Source organism: Adiantum capillus-veneris, chromosome 28 (assembly GCF_014529385.1).
Source record: "Adiantum capillus-veneris isolate H3 chromosome 28, ASM1452938v2, whole genome shotgun sequence".
Lineage (NCBI taxonomy): Eukaryota > Viridiplantae > Streptophyta > Polypodiopsida > Polypodiales > Pteridaceae > Adiantum > Adiantum capillus-veneris.
The window spans coordinates 110,198,652-110,211,011 of NC_140958.1; the positions used below are offsets into that span (position 1 = coordinate 110,198,652).

A 12,360-nucleotide genomic window follows, 5' to 3' on the forward strand; every position below is an offset into this window, starting at 1 on the left:
GTAGACACCGACTCTAAGTACCGACGCACTAGATGACACAAATCCAGCACTTGTACAAAGACGACGATCTCATCGCATCACATCACATCACATGACAGATCAAATCAATCACAGAAAAATTCATTCCAAATCTCAGACCATGACTGTCAGCAACGTATTAGTAATTGCACCTAGATCCATCCCGGACCTCATTGATGTTGAATTAACTAATCCTTATTGTGATCATGTCTATGTGTGCGAGTAATCACTCGCCTCAAGCACTGTCATGGGAGAAATCATTTTCGGGGATCCCAATCCATCACTAAGTTCATACTGGACAGAGTGGTCCCATCATTGAGTTGCAGTTGTGTGGCCATCGCATCCCGTAGGAGCTCTTGATGCGCGCACGACAGTTCAATTGAATCGACTCGTGATTCAATTATCAGGTTCATTCGGGAGCTGTCACTGCTCTAAAATCATCATCGTCTCATTCTTAATCGTGTTATCTACTCACAAATAATAGGTTCTTTCATAAAGCATTAGTTTCATTCAAAATTCAAAATCATCTACCAAAAAGTCTTATAAATTCATAAAGCAAAATAATACTAATTCATCCGTAAGTTTCTATCTAAAATCTGTTCTGGAACGAGTATTGCCTCGTCTTGTTGTCCTTTCGGTTTGTCAATCATCTTGATTCTTGTGCCTTTTTGGGTCACCATGTAGCGATATGTCCTTGTTCTCCACATTCAAAACACTTTCCTGCTTTGAAATATTCATCTCTTTGGTCTTCTGTGAGTGGAGGTCGTCTGTCTCTATGTCGTTTGTTTCTGATGGGTAAGTCAAGTTACCCAAATGTATAGCAAATCCCCACTTTGCATGTCCCATCAGTTGTTGTACGGACTCGGACTTCCTTTCAAGACAATAGTCTCGAATTTCTTTGAGAAGTCCACAACAAAACCGCTCAATTTGCTCCTTAAAAGTGATCTTCTTAAAGGATGAAGCAGGTAGAAAAGTTTCCATAGTAAGAATCCAAAGATTCTGTCTTGACTATCCGAATATGGTTCTAGTTAGTAATCACGTCTCGTTCGTATTCTTGTGTGAGCCATGAAGAAATAAAGATTTTCTTAAATTTCAACCACTTTGTCGAGGCTTGTTTCCTTAACAAAAGAGTGAACCACCATGTTCGTGCATTGCCTTTCAGAAAGGATGTTGCCCGTCTGATCGTGGAGCGCTCTGTATAGTGGCCTCCAGAAAATGCTATATCAAACTGTTGGATAAAGGCTAAAGCCTCCGGGAGCATCTCGAAACCCTGAAAAGTAAAACTTTACCTCCTGTCCTCCCTCTTTGAAATTTTTGGCCTTTTTGCCCTTGTTGTCAAGAAAATCATAGAGATTGGCTTTGTAAATGATCTTTCCGTTGTTTCTTGCCCTTTTTGTCCTCATCACTCGAGTCAGAAGAAGACGAGTTGTTCAAGCTGTCAGAAGAAGACGAGGACGAACTTGGCAATCCTTTGAAGCGTGCACGTTTCTTGTGTTTTTTGGCATTTTCAAAATAGGATTTTTGGCCCAAGTAACCGAGGAAGTCAGTTCCCTTGTTACATTTCTTCAGTTGCTTCTCTTTTGACCCCAATAGTTGGTCAACTCGTTTTTCAACAACATCCTCGAGTTCATCTTCAGTAAACATTCTCGGTGTAGGAGGCTTCTTGATTGCCGGTTCGATTTGTGGCTCGGTGGCTTTCTACCACTGAGTATGCACTTCAGCCATTGACTACTGGGTTAAAAATTTTGCAAATTGGGGATCCTTAGCAAACTGAAGCATCTGCTTTGTGCACTCGTTAACCTCCTATCAACGGTGCATCTCCAAGAGTTCATACTGTGTGGGCCCGTACTCATCTTCTGCTAAGTCACTTGAATTTTCCATATTGCCTCCTCCTGCCTCAACGGAGGTTGACTGATTCTTTTTGGAGTCCATAGGTGTTGCCAGGAGAAGGATCGGATTTCCTAGTAAAAGAGAAATCGGTTGTGCTCTAGCCTCTGATACCACTGTAACAAACTCGGACACCCCAAGTCTAGCTTCTATCTCAACACAACAGAGATTCACTTCAAAACAATTCACAATTCAAGAGTCAACATGGCCCGGCATAGTTCCGTGCCAAGAGAGATTGGCCCCAAGGACTGGCGCCTCTTTCGGTATTTCTTTTATATTAGTCTTTGAGCAGAGTACAACTCCCGTTGGGAACCTAGTCTCTCAGACTCTGCGTCCAGATGCTCTGAGAAGTGAGGCCCTTGGGGCTCTTTTATTCTTACAAGGGATGCCAAAAGCAGAGCGTCAAAAGCAGTTACAACTCAAAAGCAAAGAGTTCCAAAAGCAACTGACTCAAAATCTGCCAATAAAAGCATCCGGCGCAAAAACCGGATTTACGTACAGTTCTGCCACATAAGCAATTGTTAGCGCGTTTCACGGAACTGTCCATTCAGTCAGCATGCCAACGTATTTTTTTGGCTTCCCTACAGTCAGCCTGCCAGCGTACTTTTTGGGCGTACAATCAGCCATGTCATCACTTCTGTCCGATCACAGGTGGTCATGCCATGTCCTCATTTTGTGACAAAAGAAGATCCCTTTCAAATGAGGATCGAAACAACAAGGTGCCTTTGATAGACTAAAGTATCTATTAAGCCATGGACCTATTTTGATAGTGCCAGACTTAAGGAAACCATTCGAGGTTCATTGCGATGCTTCAACTGATTGCATTGGTGCAGTGTTGAACCAAGGAGCTCATGCAGTGGCTTATGAAAGTAGATGACTTAAGGATGGAGAATTGCAAGCCTCGATCTATGAGAAGGAACTTATGGCTGTGATTCACGCCTTGTCTACCTGGAAGGACCATCTTCTAGGAGTGGATTTTGTGATCAAAACCGATCATCAGAGTTTGCGGTATTTTCTCACGCAATGGAAGTTATTTGAGAAAAAGATGAGATGGGCTAACTTTTTGTCCATGTTTCACTTCCACATTCTTCATACGGCTGGGAGTAAGAATGTGGCTGCATACGCATTGTCTAGACAGCCTAGGGTGAATGCAGTTACTTTTGTGTATCACCAAGAATTGGAATCACTTCCAGAGTTGTATCCAAACGATCAGACTTCTCCTCCATTTGGAGTAAGTTACAGAACGGAGAGAATGAATATTTCTATTCATTTGGGATGGTTACCTCTTATCACCCCCAAGCAATTTGTGTGGCAGTGCCATTGAGGAGAAAATTAGGAAGAAGCACATGCTTCGCTCTATGTGGGTCATGAGGGAATTCTCCCTACGACTTTAGAATTGGAAAGTTGTTTCTATTGGCCAAGCCTTAGAGCAGACATTGATCAATATGTCAGGGAATGTTTGGTTTGCCAAAAGGTAAAGTACGACTGGCATAAGACGCCTGGTTACTCCAACCTTGGCGTGCGCGTGATCAACCTTTGGAGAGTATTGCCATGGATTTTATTATGGATCTCCCAAAGACTCATATTGGAAATGATGCGATCTGGACCATTGTGGATAGATTTAACAAGCAAGCTCACTTTATTCTAGGCAAGAAAACGATCAAAGCGGATCATATGGCTAGGATTTTTCTAGCACAGATCTTTAAGCCTCATGGGATACGCAAGTCTATTGTGAGCTAGATCCTCCAGGAAATTTTTGGCGTGCCTTGTTTGATAACCTTGGCACGAAGTTGAATTTTTCTTCTAGATATATCTTCAAATAGATGGGCAGAGTGAGATCGCTGAAATCTTATGTGTCAGAAATACAGTCTGACTGGGAGAATTATTCTACTCTAGATGCTTAGTGGATGACCGAGCAGGAATCAGCATCTTATCCCGAGATTCTGGAAGGATATGTACAAGCACTACAGTTGAGGACAACTGTTTAGAGGCCAAAGGGATGTTGCTAAATAGACTATTTCCTTATTCTTTTGAGCAAATTTTTATTATTGAAGTTAGGATATTTAAATGTGTGCACTTGAACCGTAAGGTTAGGAACTGTAGATCTACTGGAATTTTTTAAAACCATAAGGAACGGACAACTTTGATGTGTCATATGATGGGTGACATTGTGACGAGAGTATCGGAAAGGGAATATTCCTTTGGTGTGGTAGGAAACCCAAATTGAAAAAAGAAAAATTCCTGTAAAGACGCAAGCACAAGAATGAAGATGGATTATGAGAAGCTTTTTTTAAAAAGCGGAGTATTTTCCGGGGAGAGCAAATGCTTTCCCACGAGGACTCTTTGTATGCATGGCATGTATGTTTGAGAACTGCATCCTGGGACGCCTGGAATGTGATTGCATAGCATCAATTTTCAGCTCACTCAGTTCTATTGAGTTTTGTCCAGGTTCATACTTAAAAAAAAAAAAAAAAGTGATTGGCCACCCACTTAAATTAAAGCAAGGTGTTATTAAAAAACACCAACGCTGAAGCTGTATGGCTGAATTTAACGTAGCCTCCTCTCTCTCTCTCTCTCTCTCTCTCTCCCCTCAGGTAAAAAGCATCACCTGCCTCCTCTCTCTTCTAGCACCACCTCTTGCAGGTAATTTGGCCGGCTTTGCACCGGCTATTCTTGCTGGTGCGGGAGCCTATAAAAGCAACCCGCTCCCTCTCTCAGAGACACAGAAATCCCAGCGCTATCAGCAAGGAGAATTACTGGCAGAGAATCTGCAAGTGATCAAGAGACGCCAATATATACATAAAAGCCTTTTCTTATAAGGCTCAAAGGCTATCTGACTATGAGCCCTTGAATTTCATAAAGGCATACAAATATCTTGCCACACAAGTTGTAAGGTGCAGCGGAAGTGGATGTTGAACTTTGCTCAAGATGAGTGCTCCGAATTGTGCTCAAGGGTTCCTTTTACTTGCAGAAGGGAGAGCCTTCCGTTCCTTTAGTGAGAGAATGCAATGGACACAAACAAAGTGATGAACAATGTGAATGAAGGTGCATGAGACTAAGAGATAGAGAGAGAAGAATACTACACTAGAATGTTTGTCAAACCCTCCTCCGAAGGCCAAACTCTCTATGGCGAGAGCGGTCTACTATTGATTGCAGAAATCTCTACAATGCTTTGGACTTGCCGACGATGTCGACGACGATGAGGACGACGACAAGATGGGCTGAAATCTGAAAACGAAAAACGCTAATGGCTGAAATCTGCAAATCTTTATCTGCTGAATTCTGACTATGTTGATGACGACGGCGATGCAATGACGACGGGTTGAAAGCGCAGTTGCTGAAATCTGCGTTTTCCGGGCTGAAACTGCAAACTACGCTGGATCTGACCGTGCGATGAGGATCTGTTGCGGGAAGGTGAGATCTGTGAGGTTCGGGGCTTGTTCAGCGGGATCTGATTGTTGAAAACTGAAAACGCTGGTGCTAATTTGAGTCTTGTCGCGATGAATCTGCAAAACGCTAGGAGGTCACGCTGATGCAAAAACGCAAGTGTTTTTGCTGGTCCTGTTGTCGCCGAGGCTGATCTGCAATGCAAAACACCAAGGGGCTCTGTTGTTGATGAAAACGCTAGGCTTCTGCTTGGCAAAAATGCTAGGTATGTTTGGGGGGGGGGGGGGTGTGGTCTTGCTGAGAAGGTGCCTGTTGGATGTCTGGTCCCTGCTGCCTCTTCTGCCAGATTATACTAGCGTTGGCTTTTCTTATATATTTGGCTATCAAAATTACCCTACCTAGTTCTCAATAAAAGTCACTTAAAAATAATAAGTGAAAATTGCTAAAATAAGGAAAATAGGTCTATGCATTGTAAAAATGCTCTTGATGGGTTCTGATGGAAATCTGATGATCCTGCTGTGTGCAACCATAGGATATGCATCTACTCTAAGTGTCTGGACATGCACGGTCTGCGAACAAACTCACAAAAGTGTCAGATCACTTCCTAATCTAATTGATCTGAACCCATGTCATGAAGTAGCTTGCCCACGTACACATAGGGTTAGATGTGCAGGTGACATCCCCTCCTTTTCAAAGTGAGGTACTGGTACCAAACTGTAGGGCGTCGAGGGAGATCGCGAGTAGCGTCGGAATTCTGGAAAGGACTCTTCGTCGGCCCACTCTGATGTGTGGGTCGTGCGATACTTGAACTTCATAAAGGTATGCAATGCTTGCTTCTTTGGGCCACGTCGAAAGCGACACAGTTACCTGTGGCTCCTTCAATGCTTCAACTTCGTCTACAGTCATGGGTCTACCTTCTTCAAGAATCTCCGAGGATGAAAATTCCTGAAACCACTTCCAACACAAAAACATGAACATACCCATTCCATGTAAAGTGACTGGAAAAAAACTATTCCTTCGAAAAAACTGTGCATGCAATGGAGATGAACATAGAGACGGAGTGCCAAACTGTTCATCAATCACACGCAAACAATGGGGTCGAATCTTGACTTTCTGATCTAAATCAATCAACTCTGGCAAATCAAAATGGAAATGCCTATGCTTGATGCTCAATCCTTCTTGTGCTCTTTCGGAAACTGTGTCATGCCAAGGAAGAGACATGGAATGTGAATTCCTTGAATGCAAACATTTCATCTTTTCATGAGCAATCCGCGTACATCCGTGCTCATTCATGAGTGAATCGTGTTCAACGTACAATATGTCATGCCTATGAAAAGGGATCACATAAGGACGGTGACTAAAATACAAGAAAGCATCACGAATGAAACACTCCAACAATGCGTGTCGACTAATCATTTGAACACATAATACTTCTTGTGGGGGTTCTTTGGAGCTCGACTTGAGAGCCAAGACCGGTTCTTCGTGATCGATCGAATCTGCAATGAGGTTAGCTTCACTAAACAAAGGATCAACTAAACCATCATCCTTGTGAACAATCACATCATTATCTTGCAAATCATCATGCTCGTGAATAATCACATCTTGATTATGCAAATCATCATGCTCGTGAGTAATCACACCTTGATCATGCAAATCATATTGCTTATCATTATCATGCAAATCATGTGTGTCGTGCTTTGAAGAAGAAAAGATTGAGAGAGTCTCCTTCTCTTGATTCTTTGCAATCTGCGCTTGCACACTAGAAAAGAGTCAGAACAACTCTTGCATGTGTTGGGCTCTTTGCGCTTCACGCTCTTCGCGCTTGCGATCCAATTCTGCTATTCTTTCTTCGGCCGCTGTGCATGCTTGCTTGCGCTCACGCTCTATGACTGCCATTCTTTCTTTGTATTTACACTCTATGGCTGCCATTCTTTCTGCTTGTCTTGCTTCGCGCTCGCGCTCCAAGGCGGCGTGTTGCGCTTCTTGTTGTAACTTTTCCCTGTCCATCGTCGTCTTGACCAAAGCCTCCATAGGATTTGGTGTAATCCTTGGCGTAGATGGGGAAGGGGGAGGGTTAGAAAAACCTCCCGGTGGGGAAAATTAATCTTCGCCACTGCCATGCTCATCACCTCCATGCGAAGTATCCATTCCGCTCCGGGTGATGACCATCCACTGAAGTCTTGGGTTCTTAAGTTCACGAGGAACTTGGGTTCTTAAGTTCATGAGGAACTTGGGTTCTTGTGGTTCTTGAGGTTCTTCTTTAGCTTGCAATCTGTGTTAGAGAAGCATCTCCTCTTACCCGAGCTATTCTCTTTCCTGCGGGCGCACCCCTTGGCAGCCTTGCGCTCACACCAAGGTTGCTTTTTCCCACCTCACGTTGATTGGCCGGCTGTTAAGTGCACGGTTCGCTCTCAATGAGTGAAAAGAGAACAAGGGGAGGCTGGACAAGCCCTTCTTTTTTGGGGTTCCTGTCACTCTTCAAAAACACGATTAGGGATCGACACACCCAAGAGGTCTTGGGTTACTTGTGACAGCAACAAGCAAAAAAAATTCTTGTTGTTCTTTCCTTGAGTGATACAAAACACTGCCAAAGCTTTGATATTATGTAAGGTGCAGCGGAAGTGAATGTTGAACTTTGCTCAAGATGAGTGCTCCGAATTGTGGTCAAGGGTTCCTTTTACTTGCGGAAGGGAGAGCTTTCCGTTCCTTTAGTGAGAGAATGCAATGCACACAAACAAAGCGATGAATAGTGTGAATGAAGGTGCATGAGACTGAGAGATAGAGAGAGAATATTACGACATCAGAATGTTGTCAAACCCTCCTCCGAAGGCCCCACTCTCTATGGCGAAAGCGGTCTACTATTGATTGCACAAATCTCTACAATGCTTTGGACTTGCCGACGATGTCGACGAGGATGAGGACGATGACGAGACGGGCTGAAATCTGAAAACGAAAAACGCTAATGGCTGAAATTTGCAAATCTTTTATCTGCTGAATTCTGACTCTATGTTGATGACGACGGCGATGCAACAACCAAGGGCTGAAAACGCAGATGCTGAAATCTGCGTTTTCCGGGCTGAAACTGCAAACTACGCTGGATCTAATCGTGTGGCGAGGATCTGCCGCGGGAAGGTGAGATCTGCGAGGTTCGGGGCTTGTTTTGCGGGATCTGATTGCTGAAAACTAAAAACGCTGGTGCTAATCTGACTCTTGTCGCGATGAATCTGCAAAACGCCGGGAGGTCATGCTGATGCAAAAACGCTAGGGCTGATTCTGAGTTCTGTTGCAAAAACGCTAATGTTTCTGCTCGTCCTGCTGTCGTCGGGGGTCGATCTGCAATGCAAAACGCCAAGGCGTTGCTGTTGGTGAAAACGCTAGGCTTCTGCAAAAACGCTAAGGTATGCTGGGGTTGGGGGGGGGGGGTCTTGCTGAGAAGGTGCCTGTTGGATGTCTGGTCCTTGTTGCCTCTTCTGCCATATTATGCTAGCGCTAGGTTTTCTTATATACTTGCCTATCAAAAGTGCCCTACCTAGTTCTCAACAAAAGTCACTTAAAAATAATAAGTGAAAATTGGCTAAAATAGGGAAAATAGGTCTATGCACGGTAAAAATGCTCCTGATGGAAATCTGATGATCATGCTGTGTTGGCAACCAGAGGATATGCATCTACTCTAAGTGTCTGGACATGCACGATCTGCGAACAGACTCACAAAAGTGCCAGATATCACTTCCTAATCTAATTGAACTGAACCCATGTCATGAAGTAGCTTGTCCACGTACACATAGGGTTAGATGTGCACGTGACACAAGCACTTATCCTCACATAGGATTTTAAGCAACTAAGAGCTGGTTCTCACACCAACTGTCGGCATTTAGGCCAAATGCCACAAACCCAACACCTGGCTCATCTCTCAACCATGGAGCCTATACGGGCTCACTCCTGTGCTTGCAGCTAATGGGGTAGCGTCTACCACAAGGGCTGGTGTCTCTTACCACCAAGCCTACACTGATAGATACTAGATGAGAGTTCTGTATGAAGCTTATTATTTGAAGTGCAAGCGTTTGTTGTTGTCTTTCCTCTTCTCTGAGTTGCAAGTTGAGTTCTATCTGGTTTTACAAGATTTTTGACCCTTGTCATTCTGGATAAAGTTTGCTATGTTGTATTTTCAACATATGTTTCAACGCTTTGTTTCTGAAATGTTGCGTTGAGTACAGATAACTAGGATGACTGTCTTATAAAGCTATGGACTAACTTCACGGGGATGGGCGCTTAACGCTGGAGCAAGGATTATAGTTAGGGCTATGGCACCCTTGAGTTGATGTTCTGATGCTATGTTCATGAAGGGGTGGGGTTAAGCACGCAAGTTGGTAGATTTTGAAGTTTCAGCCTTTTGAGATGACTACTATATGCTTCGGTCTTGAGAGAGCTTCAGTTGTTTAGTATACCATTTTGAAGTTTTAGCCTTTTGAGATGACTACTATATGCTTGTGCTAATATTTTCGATATAATGCTTCTTTTAGTGCTAGGCTTCATTATGGCTGAGTCTGCCCTTGATCTCCGGAGTCATGACAGAAACTCAGTACGCTGAACTTTGTGTTGATGTATGCTCATGTATGTGTGCGTGTGGTGTGTGTTGTGTTGGGGAGCACATGTTAGTACCTAGTTCTACACCCACTATTGGGCACTGACGACGTTAGTGGGGATGTCGTGGTATTTAGTCGATACTATGCATGATGGAGCTGATGGTTATATTGTCTTGTGGGTGACTACCATGGGTCTATGCCTTGCACTTTCCTTCAAGGGTGAATCTGGGCTTATCCTGGATTCATCTAGGTATATGACTACTATATGCTTGGGTCTGAGAGTGCTTCAGTTGTTTAGTATACCACTTAGCTTAAGGGTAATGGTAGTGTGACTTTGTCTTCAGTTTTAGTAAGTGAAGATTTGAAGTTGTATACTTTGGTCAAATGTTCTTTTCTAATGAAACACTGTCTATCTGTTTGTTTGTTTATTGGTTCAACCAGCATGCCGCAATATTGGACCTTGATGAGAATACATCTTTCTTTGGCGTGTATGATGGTCATGGAGGTCAGCATTTTTAAGCTTTTTGTTGAAACATGCGTATGTTTTAACCTTATCGCAACCTCAGAAAAAAAAAAAGCTTGTGTTTTGTCAAATTACTTATTATGATTTGTGTAAGTGATTTGGCAGTTTGTTTCTCATGCAGGAAAAACTGTATCAAGGTTTTGTGCAAAGCATCTTCATGCTCAAGTTCTTCGGAATGAGGCATACAGTAAAGGTGACTTAGGGCAAAGTCTCCAGAATACCTTCTTGAGGTGATGGATTCATCTTAATCTTCTAAGCTAGCCTAGTCTTTTGGATTTCTAGGACCGTACGGTTTTCGCCGTGTATGAGGTATTTAGTTCTCCTTCTTTTTATTCTGTGGATGATGTCATTCAGAAAGATTTAAATAATGTACAACAAAAGGGCAAAAGGTTCTCACGTTTGTTGCTGTGTCAAGATTTTGGCAGGTTGGGTTGTGTGGTTGTTAAGATGTGGCTGCTTAGGGGGCTTAAGCATGTCAGTAGTTGGCATGTATAGATGAATACTTTAGACCTAGTTTCTGTAGTTCTGTGCCATTATTGTAAAAGAGTTAAATTTGGATTCTGTGCCAAACCATCGTGTGTTCAATCGCCTTGTTTTGTCCGTATTCAGGATGGATGACATGATGCGTGGCCATCGTGGTTGGAGAGAACTTTCAATGCTAAATGGAGATAAGCTAACCAAAATTAACAATTTTATTGGAGGCCTTATGTCCCCAAGGAGTTCTGAAAATAAGGGATTCACAGGGGCAAAAGAGGCTGATGATGAAGAATGGGCATTTGAACAGGTAAGCTTTTTTGGGTTTGAAGCTGCTGGTCATCTTGGGTTTGAAGTTGCTGTTCATCTTTCAAATGTCTCTTTTGATAAGAATTTGTGCAGTCTTATTTGAGTCAAGATGTGTTTGTAATTTGTCACCCAGTATATTTAGTGCTGCAAATGTCCTCTGTTTCTTGTTGCAAACCTTATTGGTTACGTGAGGCAATCCGTGGGATAGTCTTTCAATATTTAGTTATAGATCTCTTAAAGAGCAACATTGCCTCTGCAAATGTTAAGAAGCATTGTGCCAGAGCGCATGGTTTGCTGTCCCACTCTGCTTAATACAAAAGGAGGCTCGATTCTTTGATCAATTACTTCGTGCTTCTCTGTCCAATGCGGCGATCATGCATTCTGATATTTTACCTCTGAGCGGACTGGCATGCTCAAAAAAATGAAAACACAAACTCAATATTTTGTTTGAGAAGTTTTTATTCTTTTGGAGAACATAGAGGAAAGAAATTTCTTACATGCTATGGAATCTATGTCTTGGTTTTTTGCTCCTTTCAGTTGAATGGCCTTTCTAGTGTTTATCCATGAGACATCTTCTGCAGTGTTTGCTTCCCTTTGAGGAAGGCTACTTGGGTCTTTAGAACAATAACGTAATGTGCAGGGCACACATTCAGACTTTCCCGGACCCACCTCTGGAAGCACAGCTGTGGTTGCACTGTTACAAAATGACAAGATTGTGGTTGCCAATGCTGGGGATTCACGTTGCGTCCTTGCTAGAGGTGGCAAGGTTGGTTTTTTTATTTGGTTTGTGAAGCTGCCATTAAAGATCTACTGGCTGTGGATTGCTGAACTTGCTCCTGTAATGTTTTGTGATAGGCTTTGGACCTATCTACAGATCACAAACCTTTTTTAGAAGCTGAAAAGGATAGGATTACGCAAGCTGGTGGATTCATTTATGCTGGCCGCATAAATGGCACCCTAAATCTGGCAAGAGCCATAGGTATGTGCCCTTTGCCAAATTTGTACCCTGGTGTGTTCTTTACAATGTTAGCTCTACGCTTGTAGGTGATGTAGAATTCAAGCAAAACAAATATTTGTCTCCTGATAAACAAATAGTTACAGCATGGCCGGACATACAAATTGTAAGTGTGTTTCTTACATGTTTGATGTGTTACGTGCTTGTAGCTGTTGAGGAAATAA

General features: G+C 42.9%; 1 protein-coding gene across 4 annotated transcripts in view; it reads left to right on the plus strand.

Annotated features, from left to right (window-relative positions):
• Positions 1 to 12,360, plus strand: part of LOC147421089 (putative protein phosphatase 2C 11) — a 34,291-nt gene that overhangs the window by 3,551 nt on the left and 18,380 nt on the right. For 3 of the 4 annotated variants that reach the window (XM_086504052.1, XM_086504050.1, XM_086504051.1), the window contains 6 exons: positions 10,317 to 10,380; positions 10,520 to 10,628; positions 11,008 to 11,182; positions 11,822 to 11,947; positions 12,037 to 12,160; positions 12,226 to 12,302. In XM_086504052.1, the coding sequence (XP_086360178.1) occupies positions 10,317 to 10,380; positions 10,520 to 10,628; positions 11,008 to 11,182; positions 11,822 to 11,947; positions 12,037 to 12,160; positions 12,226 to 12,302 (675 nt within the window). The remainder of the gene's footprint in view (positions 1 to 10,316; positions 10,381 to 10,519; positions 10,629 to 11,007; positions 11,183 to 11,821; positions 11,948 to 12,036; positions 12,161 to 12,225; positions 12,303 to 12,360) is intronic. The other variant, XM_086504053.1, reaches the window with a different exon arrangement.